The 17,797-nt window shown below is 50.2% G+C and overlaps 1 protein-coding gene across 1 annotated transcript; it reads right to left on the reverse strand.

The window, feature by feature from the left end:
* Positions 1–3,157: 3,157 nt before the first annotated feature.
* Tal1 (TAL bHLH transcription factor 1, erythroid differentiation factor) lies at positions 3,158–17,430 on the reverse strand. Its single transcript, XM_029475727.2, has 5 exons — positions 17,057–17,430; positions 14,940–15,075; positions 11,032–11,478; positions 9,858–9,952; positions 3,158–6,599 (listed from the first exon to the last, which is right to left on the reverse strand). Exons 3-5 carry the CDS (start codon positions 11,475–11,477, stop codon positions 6,151–6,153), a joined length of 990 nt encoding a protein of 329 aa, XP_029331587.1. The 5' UTR covers position 11,478; positions 14,940–15,075; positions 17,057–17,430; the 3' UTR covers positions 3,158–6,150.
* Positions 17,431–17,797: the final 367 nt, after the last annotated feature.

Raw genomic sequence — 17,797 nt, forward strand, 5'->3', positions numbered from 1 at the left:
AGCCTGGCTGCTCTTTTCTTCTCACTTCCACCCAGGCCCCGGTTACTCCCTTCACCAACTGTTCCACACCAACTGTCCTTCCTCACTGTCCCCATGGTCATCCACAGAGCCAGTCCTCCAGCCAGCAAGCTCTTCACTACCACCACCTGTCCTGGGCCTAAATTTGTGTAGCCCTCTTGCCCATAAGGAAAGTAAAGCCATTTTCTCTATGAACTCTAGCTGTCTACTGGCCTCCTCTTCTCTTTCCTGACCTTCCTACGTGGTCTGGATCTCTAACCTTGGGTGTCACCCTGAATTCACACCTACTTCACCTTGCTCAAGCCCCTTCCAACTCAGGGCTTCGTGTCACCTCCCCTGGGTAACCCTTTACTCAGACTCATGATAATTAAGCTCTGTGAATAGGTAACAGGTTTACATGGGCAGGGGGTTGTGTGGGGGTAGGGGGGTTGGAGGGAGCTAATGACACAGGGATGGCTTCTGAGGAACACATACTTATTTTATTAAAAAGGAAGCAGGTAGGGACCGGCGTGAGGAGGCCAGACAGCTGACTGGATTCACAGCCTCCACCCCTGGTCTTCACCATTCCATACCAGCCTTTCAGGTCCTTGCCAGACACCAGGTCAGACGCCAGGCCCAGAGAGAAAATGGAGAGCCAGCAGGAGGAGAAGGGCTGTTCATGGCCAGTGGGGAAGGAACCGGAGTGTCTGTACCCTAAGGTGCTGGTGTAGAGGGCTTAATCAGACATGGTTCCAGCTCTGAGGGGCTTGTGTTTCTGTGAAGAAGCAATTAAATAAGCAAATGTTAGGGCAGAAAGGGCCAGCATACCTGGGGTCCCATGGGATGCAAAGGAGGCACCCAGTTCCATGGAGTCAGGAAAACTTCCTGGACTTCAGGGACAATTCAACCAAACGAGAGTGGGCAAAGAGGAAGATGGGCTGTTCTGTGAAAAATAAACCAAAATTCAACATCTGGGTGTCAAAAACCTATAAAATAGTCTAAAACAGAAAGGAAGAAAGATAGTACGGTAGGCACAAAAGAGTGAGGAGTAGGGTGGGGATGCAGTCTGGTTGTAGAGTACTTGCCTAATATGCACAAAGCCCTGGATTTAGCTCCTGTCACTGAATAAACCTGGTATTCTAGTACATACCTGTAATCCCAGCACTCTGGGGATAGAGGCAGGAAGACCAGAAGTTCAAAGTCAGCCTCAGCAACTTAATGGGTTTGAGGCCACATGAGACCCTGCTTCAGAAAAACAAACAAACAAACAAACACACACACACACAAATGGAGTGGTAAGAAATAAAGGGGAACAGATCAGCAAAACACCTCAGGCCAGGCCTCAGGGTACTTTTCTTTCCTTGTGGAGTCAGGGATTCTGGGCTTCAGAGACAACATTTTCTTGGGACAGGAAGAATGGGCCTGCCTACTCATCACTCTGAGATACAAGGCTTGGGAAAACATTTTCTCTCTGGGTCTCTGCCCCATCGATGAACTCCAGGAGTGATCAGAATCCTTGGGCTCTCTTTGTCACCATTACATGGAAAGCTTCATTTCTCCTGAGGAAAATCTTTCTAAGATGGGGAGTGACGTCTCTGAGTCCTCAGGTCACTACCTCTATCCACTCCTCTCTGCAGCTCTTTCCAGCCACTAGCTGCCTCAAACCAGTTAACTCAGCCTTTCCGTGCATGGCCCCTCACTTGTACTGAACATGACTGGCCACTTCCTCCACCCCAAACACAATTCTTCCTTCTCTGCCCTCTTTCTTTCTCTCCTATCATGATAGTCCCTCAGGTCTATAAGCCTAAATGTCCATTTTTTTCTCCCCTCCCCAAGGCCAAATCCTACCATCCTTGTCCTAGGCCAAGGAGAGGCAGATCTGAGGAGCTTCCCAGTAGCTGGATCAGATATTGACACTCAGGCTGAATCCTACCCTCTCCCTATAGGAGATGGATAGAAGCTAAGAGGACAAAACACTGCTGAGACTAGAGACAGGCCAGATGGGAATTAATGGTGAGACTATTGAATTCCCTCCCAATTGTTGAATCTGAGCTAGTCCATGTCTCTAGAATTGGGGTTGAGTACTGAGGTTCAGAGAAGAAGAAAGAAAAAAGCCTTTTCAGGGCATGTAGACAGAAAGACCCAACCTGTCCCTAGGACAAAACTGTCTCTGACACCAGGAATCATCTGATCCTGAATGAAAAAGATGGCACCCTAGGGCCTTCCCTGAACTATCCCTGTTGATCTGACCACTTTTGTTCCTTACCACCCTTCTTGGCTTTGGTTTTTGAGACTGTAGCTCAGGCTGGCCTGAATAAAACTCACTGTGGGTTAATACTAATTGCTTTCTAACTATTTAACTCTACTTGTATGTGTTTCTGCATCCAACATCTCCCTGCTAAAATGTAAGGTGCAGTGGAGAGCATCCATGCTTGTTTCATTCAATGCTGAACCCTCCCCAACAGAACAGTGTCTGCCCAGAGCAGGAGCTCAGCAAATGCTTGTTAAATGAGAAGACAGAAGGTGCCCAGCTTACAAACTCCCAGGAGACCAAACGTCCATGCATAATGGCCTCCCCAAGACCCAGTCTCTTTCCCAAATTCTATTCATGAAACTCCAGCACCTACAGGGCAACTCACAACGGTTTGCAACTCCAGTTCCAGGGAATCTGACTCCCTTTTCTGGTGTCTGTGGGCACTGTACCTATACACATAAAACACCTATATATATAAAATATTTTTTAACCTTTAAAAAAGAAAGTCAAGTGTAAAAGATGCAACCCCCACTGAGTCATCAGGAAATCTATGGACACCAATGGTGGGTAACAGCTACATTTTTCTGTCCTAAGCTCTCACTGGGAGCAATGGTCCCAACTTGGGAAAGTGATCTAACAAGGAGAAAGCTGACCCTACACAGAGAGGTCTAGGCTGTCTAGGGCTGCAAACACAAGGACAGGATACTGAAGCCCTTGGAGCCTTGCAGAAGGTGGGGGAAAGGAAACCCCCCAGAGGGCAGCCTCCTTCCTCCCGACAGGCTGAGACTGGAAGCTAGATCCTACTTCCTAAGAGCTGTGGAGCCAAGCCCTGTCAGCCTTTCCCTTTAATGTTCCCATTCTCAGACTCTAGGGGGCAAAGTCCAAGTACAAAGTCCAGGCCCCTTTGTAAAACTTTTATTTAGAAATCTTCCCCATATAACCTTATATATATATACACACACTATCATCACCACACTGGTATTTTTTTTTGTTTTTGTTTTTCAATAAAGAGTCACACGCCCACAGTGTTGGCCTCTAGGCTGTACAAATATCAAGGTACCCGGAGTAGTTACTCCTCTTCTGCAGAAAAAAACACAGAGACCAACACAGTTCATCACATACAGTACGACACTGACGGAAAGTGCTGGGCTTGCCCACAGACATGGCGTGCTATGTACACAGACTGAGGCAAGCCTTCGGCAGAGGGTCATGTACCACTGGGATCCCAAGTACGGCTAGACCCACCCAAAAGGCCAAAAAAAGCTGTCAGCTCACTCTAGTTGCTGTGCCCTTGGTTTTTGTTTCTGGAAAAGGATAAAAGTTGTACCATCTTGTCATTTGCCACCACAAATAAACATGAATTATTCTTGAAGGGTGGGATTCTCTCTGTGGTTCTGTTCATCACTGTTGTTTTTTTTTAATGTTTTCTCATGCTTACATTTCCCCCTTTGTACAGATATTGTTCTTGGAACGCTGCAATTTCTTTAAGGGCAAGGAAGAGACAGAGGAAGAAAGATATGGAGTATGGAGCATGAGAACAGAATTCAGGGTCTTCCTTAGATCTTACAAAGACCAAAACCCTGGCTCTTCCCTGCCCAGCCCCTTTAGAAACTTTAGCAATCTCTCACCCTTTCTCACTCCTGTTTCTTGCCTTGGAATCAGGGAGAAATTAAGATTAATCTTGAGAAATTAGCATCTACATAACTCAATGGAAAATATTTTATAATCCAAATGACACAAACACATCAACTGCCCAGGCCTGAACTCTCACAGCACGGTCAGTACTAAGGGTAATGAAGCTTCTTTTGTGTCTGCGCTGGGTGTAGAACACAGAACCCCATGTGTGCAATGCCCCCCCCCCACTTCGCTGCACCGGCCCTCTGTGCTCCAGAGCAGTCTTTAGGGACCCATTGGACTTCCAATGTTATGATCACAGTCCGTCCACACCACTGCCTAGCGTATTTATCCCAGTGAAGCTGCAAAGCTGATGTAGGGAACTGCAGCTTAGGCTCCCAACAAAAGTGTGATCCCTCTCATAGAATCCACCTACAGAGCCACAGTTTTCATTCCCAACTCATTCCACTAAGAAGCAAACACAGCTTTGGACCCATTTCCTCACGGGTCAGACCCCTTGGACTAACTCCCACGCAATGGGAAAGAACCACCCTTAATGTTCATGTGATAGGAGACAAAGAATCACAATGCCTTAGTAGCTGACCACATTGTCCCATTACCTGGGGGCCTTCAGTACTTAATAGGAAGGGGAGGGGAGCAGGAACGGGATCAGTCTCTGTCTGCCTAAGTCTATACTCAGGCTCCATCATGGTGTGAACTGAAACATCATGCTGAAACTCCAACAGAAAAGTGATGGGCTCATATGTTACATGATGGGGCCTTTGGATATTTTCTCTCTAGCTCAAAGGCAGAGAGTGAGTGAGAACTGAGTGACACCAATACAATAACAGATACACAGGACTTCTGTGCACTTTGTGTCATGAGCTTGAACTTCATTATAGGCAGGCCTAGCTTTAGGACAGATCGGTCCCACCGCCTGGATTGACACAGGGGAAAAACAATGGGGTATTTGTCCATACTACAAAAGGATTCTCCACTTTACAAAATGACTTTCAGGGGTTCTGTCTTTAAAAGATGGAGGAGAAGGGTCTGCTTTACAAAGCTTTCATGTACAAGTTTTAGAGGGGGCACTCGTTTCATGTTAAACCAACCTACCATGCACACACGTAGGGCCTGCAGTTGTGTGAGGGGAGAGAACTTAAAGTTAAGCTGAGCAAAGGTGCATGCCCAGGTCTCAGCCAGGGCCTTGCCTCTGACTGGACTCCTTGCCTTAGCATCAGGCTGCATCTTGGGTGGTATCATGGCCTAGAGTTGCCAACCAACAACTGGTCAGGCAGAATCCTAAATAGAGTACAGGACAGTTTGTCCTCCATTTGGACATCCACACCATCAGCCAACAGACATCTTGCAATGGGAAGCTTCCTTCGGGCTTCCTGGGGAAGCTTTATGAGCTGCACAGCCCCAGCACCAACATGCAATGCACCAGCACTCTATCCTTTGCTCTCCTGCACAAACAGGGATGCGCTGGAGTTGAAACCCAGTGCCCCAAAACACTCTTGCTTTGCTTGCCCTACTGTCACTTTCCCTTTCTGTGCCTGCACACAGCCCAACAAAGCATGCTCAAGGCTGCTGACTTGGTCCTCACAGCCACAGGATAGGAAGGCAAGTCTCAGTGGGGGAGAGAGCTCTGATTCCCTGGAGCAAAAGGGGTTGTTGGGTTTTCTGCCCCAGCTGGTTGAGAGCAGGTTGTCTGTTTACTGGCCATCTTTTCCAACCAGGCCCTGAAGAAGGCACCTCGAGGCTTGACTCTCCACAGCAGCTGGCAAGCTGGATGGATCAACATGGACCTGGGTGAAGATGGGGCTCAAGAAATGGTCAGCTCTTGGGTACCTATGTATTTGAACAGAAGCTGCCACAAAAGCCACCCAGCCAGCTCGGGATGGGAGAAAGGCAAGGCAGAGGCCAACTGGATGCCTCAGGTAACAGGTGACAACCCCAGATCTTGTCCAAAACAAGGCTCACAAACTCTAGACCAAAACTAGACACTTGAGCCTCATCATTGGGGAAATCTTTGGGCTTGGGAAAGGGAGAAGACCGTGCCATCTTCAGAAAAAGTACCTACTACTTCACTCTGTTTGCCTCTTCTGTTTCCATGCAGGAAACAGAAATGCCAGCCTAGGGTCAGTTGGGACTTCCCAAAGTTCAGACTGTAAGGGAAGTTCACATAAGTCCATTGACCTGCTTCTCATCCCACCTGCCCTGAAGCCCAGCAACCCAGGGCCCTAAAGGTCCCTGCCTGCTGGCCCTGAGCAGCCCCAGACGCATCACCGGGGGCCAGCCCCCTCAGCAGCAGGCAGCAGGGCAGGATGGAGGCTGCGGGAAGTGTGCTTGGGTGTTGGCTCCTCTGTGTAACTGTCCGGGCTGGCTGCCCCATCCAGAGAGCTGCCACAGCTGGAGTTGGGGGAAAGCACGTCCTGTAGAAGGTCTTCAGGGGGGATGCCACCCCCTGCCCCACCCCCACCAGCTCCCACCACGGGGTCCTTGCCGGGCTTGGCACGCTGGGTGCCTTCCTCCTCCTGGTCATTGAGTAACTTGGCCAGGAAATTGATGTACTTCATGGCAAGGCGGAGGATCTCATTCTTGCTTAGTTTCTTGTCTGGTGGGTGGGTGGGGATCAGCTTTCTGAGCTCAGCAAATGCCCCATTCACATTCTGTTGCCGCCATCGTTCCCGACTGTTGGTAAAGATGCGCCGCACTACTTTGGTGTGAGGACCTGAGGGTAGAAGGACGTGGGTTAGAGGCAGGTAGAGACCTCCAACTATGAGGCAGTGTTACTATCTGTTCACCAGTTTCCTGCCACCACCACCCCCTGCCCCTGCTAACAATTAGCTCTCTCTCTCTCTCTCTCTCTCTCTCTCTCTCTCTCTCTCTCTCTTTCTCTCTCTCTCTCGTTTTGTTGTTTTGTTTTTTCTTTATATATATATATATTATTAGGTATTTTCCTCATTTACATTTCCAATGCTATCCCAAAAGACCCCCATACCCTGCCCCCCACTCCCTACCCACCCACTCCCACTTTTTGGCCCTGGAGTTCCCCTGTACTGGGGCATATAAAGTTTGCACGTCCAATGGGCCTCTCTTTCCAGTGATGGCCGACTAGGCCATCTTTTGATACATATGCAGCTAGAGTCAAGAGCTCCGGGGTACTGGTTAGTTCATAATGTTGTTCGACCTATAGGGTTGAAGATCCCTTTACCTCCTTGGGTACTTTCTCTAGCTCCTCTATTGGGGGCCCTGTGATCCATTCAATAGCTGACTGTGAGCATCCACTTATGTGTTTGCTAGGTCCCGGTTGTTTTGTTTTTTCAAGACAGGGTTTCTCTGTGTAGCCCTGGCTATCCTGGAACTCACTCTGTAGACCAGGCTGGCCTCAAACACAGAGATCTGCCTGCCTCTGCCTCCCAAATGCTGGGATTAAAGATGTGCGTGGCTCAGGCAGGGTGTTTACCCTTATGGAGTTTACATTTTAATGGAGATGGGAGATGATGCACAAGGAACAAGCAAGTGAAAAACACAACCCAAAGGCAGGCTGGTGAGTACATGATGTAACAAAACTACCATGCTTAGCTAAGGTAGCTGACAAAGACTTTTCTCAGCAGCAGCATTTATTTAAAAACCAGCACTTCAGGTTGAAGCAAAACCATCCAGACACAGGAAGGGAAGAAGCCTGAGTGGAGTGGTGGGCATAAGAGGAGAGGATATCTCATAGGTTCCTATAGTAAGTAGGGTGGAAATTCAGTTCCAGGGATGACAGAAGCAGTATATGTTTCTTAAGTGGGAGAAAGGAGAGGAGGGTAGAAAGCAGAAGAGAAAGGAAAGACCTCTAGGTCCCCCAACCCCAGGAAAAAAAATAGATAGACAACCATAAACAGCCATGCCTCAGAAAAGGATTCTAAGGACTGCCTTAGAAATAATCACTGTCACGCTGATACCGAGACTGCCAGGCAGTGGGCGACACCAATACACTGTGTGCAGCACCTAATGTGTGCTGAGCTCTGATGCTTGGTTCCGACCCAGGAGTCTCAGAGGCAGGGGAAACACAAGCACTTCCACCAGTGTTCTCCAGCCCTGGGCTGAGGTCAACGCTTCCCTACCACCACAAAGCCACTGGCCTCATGACAACCTTCAGGAAGTTCAATGTACAGAAGAAATAGCCTAGTCTGAGGATCCCGCTTACCCTCTTCTAGTAATGTCTGGGTCTAGGGGTCAGATTGGAAACATGGGAAGGGGTAAATGGAGGGAGAAGGAACAGGCAGGCCAAGAGGCCATCTCAGTCCACACTGGTCAGTTTATGGCTCAATCTGGGACTTATGTGACCGAGTAGACATGTGATTCCTGATGGTCCCTTCTTCTCATTTGCATGTGCCTATATCCACACTCCATGTTTCATTCCTTGCTCTCCCTGCAGTTTGCTGAAGTTTTGAAAGGGTAAGATCCAGGCTGGGGAAAACGTCACAAACCTACTGGGCAGACCTACACTGGGCTGCTGCACAGAAAGCACGTTGGTGTCCCCAGACCTCTAAAGAGGGGGGTCATTCAACAGTGACATCGAAGGACCAGTCTTGCATCATGGCTAATGCTTGTGAGCTAATGAGAGCTCCTAAGTGGACAGGGCACATTAGAATCATTGTCACAATAAGAGACAGACAGACAGACTCTAGAGGGAAGGGAGGAAATCAAAACTTATTCCAAAGCCTAAGACCTATAATTATGGTCTAGGACTTAGCTCTGCAGCTTTGAGCAGTCTGTTTAACCTCTCTGATTCAATTTCTCCATCTGTGAAATAGAAGCAAAATTAACCTGGTGGGTTTGTGTTGAGAATTACGTAAAGACCAAGGATACAAAAAAAAAAAAAAGTCATCTGATACATGCAATAAGCGTCCAGCAAATGGCAGCAATGATAGCCCTCGCCACTTTATTTCACACCCTTGGGGTGACTAATGGCTGTTAGCAGTATGTTGGTACTGAGAGTCAAGCTGTGGATGAGTCCCAGAACTCCTGTGTGGACAAGATCTCGGTGTTGCCTGGACACAACTTTACTGTTCCCTGTCAGCTTTCTGACAGGCAGAGAAAGAGGAGTGAGAAGCATCTACTGCAGAACCGACCAGGAGCTGGAGAAGCCGCTCTCATCCAGAAGCACCCACCAGCCTTCCTCTTGGTTCTTTGTCTGTACTCTGGGTTGTTGTGGTTCCTGGTGTCTCTTCTGTATTGTCAGAACCAGCCCCTTCCTCTCTAGAATCTTCTTTAGAAGCCCAAGTTCCACACATACACCCTCGAAAGGCTCCCAGCCTTGGTCCCAGCTCTCTACACGCCTCAACACACTTCCTACTGGGGCCCCAGACAGACAACAGCACTTAGAATCCCCAGGTTTGGCCAGAGTCTCTCAGCCTGCAGAAACCACCCTCCTGCCCAGACACCAACAAGTTAAATTTGGGAGTAGGTAGGGCTCTAAATTTCCACTCATCCAAGCCAAAGAATATTCAATGAATGCTGAGTCCCCCTAGGTGTGTGTGTGTGTGTGTGTGTGTGTGTGTGTATTTTCCCCCTGTGGCACTATAAGCCGCTCTTGGTCTCAGACCAGACTGGAAGAGGGATGGAGGGGTCTCATAATAGAGAGACCTGGCAAAAAAAAAAATTAATGGGCACGAGTATAGTCAGAAATTCCAAAGTGGATTCAAGATGCAGTTGAGGGACTTTCTGTGGGTCAGTCATTGGCACTGGGGACATGAAATATTTCTACCCTTCCTGGATACTTGACAAAGTGCAGGGAGCAAGCCTAGAGTGAGAACTACACGTGGCTGACTCTACAGGTGTGGCTTAAGTGCCAGTCCTAATTCACCTCCAGGGTGAAGACTTCTGGCAGTTTGGAGTTCCAAGCCGGCATTTTCAACTCTGTGAGATCACCTCACTGCCTCTGTGCTCTCCACTACAGATGGTTCTAACTAGGGACAAGGGACAGGTGCAGACTTACCATCAGAAATCTCCATCTCATATGGGGAGGGCCTCCTCTTCACCCGGTTGTTGTTGGTGAACATGGGGAAGGCATCCGGTTCCCCGAAGAACCCACTATGGAAAGAGAAGGTAGATCACAATGAGGTTAAAGACAAAAAGACTCCTTAGATGGATTCTCCCTATGTGTCTGCAGTCCCCTTCTGCTAAGGCACCCCCTGCTCCTGCACACTTAAAATGCAGACTGAATTGAGTATGCATGCATTCACAGAAGCGAAGAGGGTGAATATATGGAACAATACATAAATGGGAGGGGCAGGGCGGCGTATTCCTGTGCTGAAGTACACACACACACACACACACACACACACACACACACAATCTCCTTCAATCCTGGTAGACCTTTGCTCAGAGACAAGTACCTACACAGGCCAACACGTGATGGATGGAAGTGCTAGTAGAGAACTCCCACACCACAAAGGGTCTCACATTGTCCCCTCAGACCTCACCGACCATCACTCTCTGATCACAGATCGACACCACCCCCCACCTCCCACTCACCAACCATTGACAGCGCTCCCTACTGCTCTACCATCCTGTGTTGTCCTACAATTCTTTCCTACTGCCTGTCCTACACTCTGCTGGCCTATCAGCTTCCCTCACCACAGGGCCCAGCAAGGATTCTCACACCAATGGTAAGGGACAGAAGGATTAGGAGCGAATGACAGTGTAGCTCACTGCATCCTAGCAGAGGCTGAGAAGAGCTGCCCTCAGCAACGGCCTTAGATCTTTCTCTCCAGCCTGTCCACCCACCGGGGCAGCTTCCTAAAGAGTTCACCCTTTGTGGCGAACCTCACCTCTGCTGCAGAGGGGCATTCAGACACTGGCCCAGAACTCATATTAAAGAATCCAGCCTAATCAACAGTAGTCAGCAACCTCTGCGGCTTTTTACACTCACCCACAGGCCCGCACCCTCAAAAGTGCAGGCGACCACCCCCGGTTTCTACACAACTGTCGCCCCCTGACCACCGGTCCTTCCTGACAGTCTGTCTCACAGGGGACCCTTTCCCACTAGCGGGAGGGTTGCGGGAGAGACTCTGGTCTCTAGGCTCTTTCCTCTTGGAATCTTAAGCCACCACCCCCTCCTCTCGACCCTCGCCTGCACCCAGAACGCCGCAGGGGACCGGGATGCTCACCTGCCTAGTGAGGCGAGCGGCTGGCTAAGGCTATAGAGCAGCGCTCGGCCGGGGCCGGCAGGGGCTGCCAGCGCGGGCGGGCTCAGCTGCACCATGCGGCCGTCTCCAGGCAGCTCTGCAGGAGTCGAGGCGGGCGCGGGCGCCGGGGCGGGTCCGGGAGGTCTGCACAGCTCGGTGGTGGGCACCCGAAGGCGAGCTTCGGCTGCTACTGCGTCGCGGCCCTTTAAGTCCCTCGCGGCACCGCCCCCACTGGCAGGGCCGCCCCCCGCGCCGCTGCGCGCGCCTAGCTCGATGACGGGGGGCTCAGCCGGGGCTGCGCGGCTCGTCTCCTTGGCGACGCCGTTGAGCAGGACTAGGTGCGGGGGGGCCATGCGGGCCTCGGCCGCGTCCTGTCCCTCTAGTTGCGGGTCACTGCGTGCCGCCTCGCTCGGCGGCCGCTCCGTCATCCTGTAACAGGGTAAGGGGCAGAGAGGAGATCACGCACTGAAACCTGAAAAGCGGACAGGACAAACTCAGCACCACGTGGACGCACACCCCAACCCTGCTGGCGTGAAGGGCCCGCGGGCCTGGAGCTGGAGCAATGTGGGGGTGTCTCTAGATTGGAAGAAAAGGGTGGGACAAGCCCGGAAGGCACAGTGTCCAAGGGTAGGAATAGAGCTAGAGAAAGATGGCAGAAACCTTGGGAGAAAAGGAATACAGGCAGAGAGACAAAAATCGACGGGAAAAAGGAGGAAGGAAATGCACAGAGAAGAGAAAGATCACCCAGTCCCTCCTTCTTAGGCCACAGGGGAAGGGGAGGGAACAAATCCCCCGAGCAAGCGTGTCCTTCCCGCCCCCCTTTTGGTTTTGGCGGGGAATCTGTCCAGTGCTATAGGAACCTTCTCCCGATCTACTGCTACACACATGCGCTGCAAATATACACCCAGAAACACTATGGTGGTGAAGTGGGGTGTGGAAGCTGCAAGAACTCTGCTCTGTTCAACCACAGATGACAGAAATATTCCCGGCCAAGAGGAAAGCTGCCTACACTAAGCAAACACACCGTTGTATTCTGCAAGTAGCTACCCTATCATGAGAAAAGGGAGTCAAGGACTGAAGCTAATCCTGGATTCTGGTCCTACTACCCTTCACACTCCACCCCATTCTGCTCAGCTGGACTCTTAAGACTCGGGAAAGTACTCCGGAAGTCACTAGAATCTGGGCTCCCCTCCTGATGAAGAAAATATAAAGAAAGCTCTTCCTTGAATTATTCCAATGAAGTGTCCCATTCCCCACCACCACCACCACCACCACCACCATACACCTTGGTATTCTCTATACACGGATCTCACTGGGTTTTTTAAATAGATTTAATATATATAAAATTATATATGTGTGTGTGTTATTACACACACTGTGGCTGCCTTCAGACACACTAGGAGAGGGCATCAGATCCCATTACAGATGGTTCTGAGCCACCATGTGGTTGTTGGGAATTGAACTCAGGACCTTCTGGAAGAACAGTCAGTGCTCTTAACCAGTGAGCCATCTCTCCAGTCCTGGATCTCACTGTTTTACTGTCTCACATAGACCCTGGAGCCCAGAAAATTCCTAGACTCCAACCATACTCCCCAGATGAGCATATCCACTCTATTTCCCACCAGTTTGAGAGTTCTTGCATCACCTGGCTTCATTCAGATGGCATCTGACCCAGCAACAGGCCAGACACACAAAGTTGGATTGTACTTGTGAGTTGTTTTAATTTTAAAAATAGAAATACAATGAACTCATCAGTTGTGAGGACACATGCTTATAAATGAAGCCTTGAGAAGGGGGTTGAAGAATCCTAAGTTTGAAGTTAGCCTGGGATACACATGATCCTATCTCCTCAATACACACACACACACACACACACACACACACACACATATATATATATATATATATAATTTGTGTGTTTATTATGTGCATATACACATAGTATAGACATGTATATAACCACCTTAATAGGCTTTATAAATCACATTGCTGCTCCCAGGATTAGATAATTGGGTTATTTTGTTGCAATGTAATTTTTATTACATTTACCATTTATTTATTTGTATATAAGGGTACATATGCCACAGTCACAAATGTTGAAGTTAGAGGACAATTTTCATGAAGTAGTGATTTCCTTTCACCTGGGTCTTGGGGGTCAAACTAAAGCTGTCGGGATCCACAGCAACAGCCTTACCCACTGAGTCAATTCACTAGCCCAAAATGGGGTGTTTTAAAACAGAAAATCAATACAAAAATGTGACACTAACCACCGACATGGAGCACACATAGAGGACCTGTTTGGCCACTACGCTGCTCTGGACCAGAGTTATCTGGGAAACTGATTCCCTCCTCTTACGAAAAGGAAATTGGACCTTCTTCATCCTTCTCCAAAACTCAGGTGTACAGCCAGACACAAACTGGGGACCAAGGACTGCAATTCAGGCAACACTGGATGTCCAGGGATTAGCCCAGTCAGGAAACAACAAATCTCCCAACACTTGTTACACACAAGCTGCAAAGCCAATATGGGTCTGTGATGCTTCACTGAGGTTGAATTCACAATTAGAGTGGAGACAAAAGGTCTATATACAGAGACTACCTCAACCACCGGAAATGAACCAGAAGTATAGTAGCCATCCAGACTTCCCTCCCTGCTAGTGAAGTGCATCAGAAATCAACCAGCTTCTGGTGGAATATACAAGCCAGAGATGCTGTCCTCCTACCTTGAGGCACACCATCTGTGTGCTTTCAATGACCAGTTGCTTTAGTCCCAGCTTCTCAATGACCAACATACACTACAGTAACTGAGCCCGAGCTTCCCTCTGACTCCCTGATCAATTCTGCTGCAATGACTGACGCAGGTTCCCAATGGCCAAAGGGGACACATTCTAGATGAGTTGACCCTCCAGATGCTATAAATATTCAAGGCTTCCAGTGGAATTCTCCATGCTCAGCTCCTGGACCTCAGGTAAACCTCCTAAGATCCGGATCACACGCAACCCCACCCCCACCCCTACCCGCACACCAGCCCAGGGGTTAACACTAACAGCTTTTATGCAATTGTTTTTATTAAGGGAGAATGGAAAAGGGAGGGGGCTCAGGCTAGACTGGAGCACTCGACCATCCCAGCTCTTTGTGCTTCCCGAGACCCAGGTTACAGCCTCAACCTCATCTTCACCTTCCAGTTGCCCCAAAGCCAGCAGGTGACAATAGGCCTGAAAAGGGGGACCAGAAAGCTCCTTTCTGGGAGGCACTGCATCTTCTCCAGCAACTCCTAATGCCCCAAATCATGGCTTGGAGATTTTTTAAATCCACTTATTTTTAAAAGAAATAGCGTTGGCCTTAGACTTGGCTGGCCTCCCATCCCTCCACACTCATATGCGCAAGTCACAGTGGAGAAACACAAAGCCTGCACCAAAACCTAATCCGCCAGTGAGCAATGCACTATATCTGCCACCGCAGAAATGCGTTCCAGCACAGCTTCTTAGGCCTTAGGCCTTAGTAGGTGGCCTTGGCCGCTTTTATTCGTGCCTGGAGCTCCTGCGCCATCCGGATATAGCCACAATAAAGTTACCGGTCTTGTGAAATGTGCTCGGAACCGGGACCATGGGAGCGGCCTGGAGGACATAATCCAACCAGCTGGTTTTATCCAAGGCCGGAAAAAGGAAAGAGCCCTGCTGGAGGCCTGAGGCAGCTTAGTGGCAGTCAGATCCCGGGCTCTTAGTCTAGGTTGGTTCTCCCATCCCCACCTCCTACAATCTTCTCAGTTCTGAGTCCTATCCCCCCCCCCCCGGCCCCCGCCCCAGTTCACATCCCAGAATACTGTTGTTTCCACAGACATTACCCCCTTCCTCCACCCACCCCACCCCAGACTCCAGGCCGCAACTAACCTGGGGCATATTTAGAGAGACCTACTCGGCTGGTTAGGACCTCCACTCCTCCGCTGGAGAGGGGTCGAGGTAGGACCCCGAAGCTGTGTTTTCCCGGCTCTCGCTGAGAGACCAGCAGTCTGAGGTCCTGCGCGGTCTGCCGCGCCCAAAGCGAGTTTCCAGGAAAGATGGGGGTGGAGAGAAAGAGGGAGGGCGAGAGAGAAAATGGGGGGTCAATAACTGGGAATTACCTCGTGTGCCCCGCCATCCCAAAGAATAGCAAACGGCTTTCCGCCTCCAATTTGCAGGTGTTTGGAGCCCACCCTCCCCCAAACACATCCCGAATTAAAAAAAGAAAACGAAGAAGAACCCTACACCTGACCAATCAGGAATAACTACTTAGTCCAACAACAACAGCCTCTCCGGCAGGCTGCCCAGAACATGTTCGAACCCTCTAACGGATCTGTCTAATTCAGTATGGCCGAATTTTTTTTCTAAGCATGGACGTCTCTATGCGGGTTGCCCCACAACCTTAGCCCAGGCTAAGGTTGCCACCAGAGCACGAAGATGTAATTCTCTATTTGACGAGGGTGGAGAGAACGGGATGGAAAAACAAAAACAAAAAACCAAGAATCTTCAGGCCCTGGTTGCTGGGTCAGAACCTGGGAGCCCTGGTCCCATTCTCCTCATGACCCATCTTTCAAGTTCCTGCCCAGGACAAGGCAGAACCCGTTTCCAAAGATCCTATTTCCCTGCAGGGATGAAAGGGAGAGAGAGAGCTCTATCTGTTTTAGCTGGGTCCCTTGTTTTCTTTCTAATGGATGCAGAGATATAAAGGAAGGTATTTCACCATTTCCTCCACCACCTTTGCAAAAAGATTTTCGACTTTCGGGGTTTTGACTGGCAGAAGGTAAGAGTTAACTCTTACACCTCTTAAACTGTTTCTCAGCGATAAACAAAGCAAAAGGAAAGACGGGCCAAAGCAGACCGACGCCACTTCCAAGAGAGGTAGCTGGATTTCGTTTGCTTTTATTTTTCGCCTCCTTTTTTTTTTTTAATTGTTTTGCCTGAGATGTCCACTGTCCAATGGCACATCGAAGTCTTGGGTTAATTGCGAAGGCTTCCTTCTCTCCTCTGCGGCTTTGGCGGAAGCTCAGAACTGCCTCCTCCCTGGCTTTCAATTCAGTGCGGGAGGCTTTCTCCTTTCTAATCCAGAGAAGGAGGGGAGGGGAGACGCGGGGTATACACTCGTTCCCGGTGTTACTTGAGGCTAATGTTTGTTTTATGGAGTGAATCTTTATTCTGACTATCTCTTCATTTTCTTTCCCTACCCCAAACCTGGCAAGTTAGAAAAAAAAAAAAAAAAAAAAAAAAAAAAAAAAAAAGCAGCTAGGGAGGGGCCTAAGACAGGACAGGACTGCTTTGTTCTCCCTCCAAAGAAGCTAAAGGGTAGAACTGGTGAGCTTTTTGTTCGATTGTTTTAATTAAAAGCGGGTATTAAGGGTGATGGTGATGATGACGAAGGTATTAACAATCGCAGTAAAAGGGGAAAACGCGACCCTTCTTGTCCAGCTAAGGTGGCCCTGAAGCGGTCCTTCCAACGTAAGTGGACTCCAAGGACAGCTAACCTGCTAGGGGGTCTGACTGGACCGAGATGGGAAAGGGACTGAGAAAATGTTCCCCGGGACGATCCCGAGGCACCAGACCCCCCACCCCTGGCACCAGACCTGGAAAATGTGCCCATTGTCTTTCCCGGCCTCTCTCCCAACCACCGCGGACGCACCCGCGAAACTGACCAGAAATAGGCGAAACCCAGGGGCAGCGCGAATCCAGGCCTGGCGCTGCGGGCGGGAAGACGCTGGCCTCAGCGAGCGCGGCTCATCTTCCAGATTAGAAGATTTCCCCCACGCACACACCAGGGGACCCCCGCAACACCAAGGCACAGACAGCCTCTGGACAGAGCTGCCGCCCACTGGGCTCTGTCCGCCCATCCGAGCCAACACTGGCTCCCGAATACATCATAATTTGGAATAAAATGTGAAATCCCACTCCCCGCCCCCATGCTGACGCCCCCACCAGCGCCGCGATCTCTCACTCGCCCTCCCCCCACTCCCGCCCCCAGCGATTTGCAAACGCACCTCTAAAGGACACAGGCACACAGGCATAGGACTCTTGGTGGACAGGACCACACATGGTCCAGGCCCAGAGGAGGGAAGCAGATGAACACGAGCTAGCTCTGTCCCACAAGCCGGTGTAGGCAGACCGGCATACTGTCCAACATGACACAGCGACATCAGTCACACGCAAACGCTCACAGACACACAACCTCACAGGGTGGGGATCACACCCGCCTGGCATAACGAAGCCAGCCTAACACTTTGTCCAAGGCCACACACTGCTACACACCGGACCGACCTTGTGGAGAAAAGAAACGGGCAATTTACATACAACGAATAAAACGCAGAGAGGTCGGAATCTCCACACCCAGACAGCGCAGGGTTTCACACTCCCGCACACGACCTATCGCCAAAAGCCCACGCGGGGAGTAGCCACCACAGCCTGCCGCTCACGCAAGCAACTCTCAACCCGGCCGCCCGCACACACCGCCCAGAAGCAATGGAAGCCGCCAGCGCCTTGCGCTTTTCTGTCTATTGCGCAAGGGGAAAAGGGGAAGGAAGGAAGAGAGTCTCCCCGGCGGGAGGGGCAGCGGAGGGGCGTCGTGGAAAGTGCCCCCCGGGAAGAGACGGGGGAGAGGGAGTCGAGGCTGGAGTGCGCATGGGGAAAGACGGAGGAAACGGACGGGCAATTCCACGGGAGGCGGCTGTCTCCCGGCCCTGGGAAGAAGGCCGGGACGCTCACGGTTTGCGCCTTAGGGGTGT

This window comes from Mus caroli, unplaced genomic scaffold (assembly GCF_978045245.1).
Source record: "Mus caroli unplaced genomic scaffold, Mus_caroli_1 scaffold_6, whole genome shotgun sequence".
Lineage (NCBI taxonomy): Eukaryota > Metazoa > Chordata > Mammalia > Rodentia > Muridae > Mus > Mus caroli.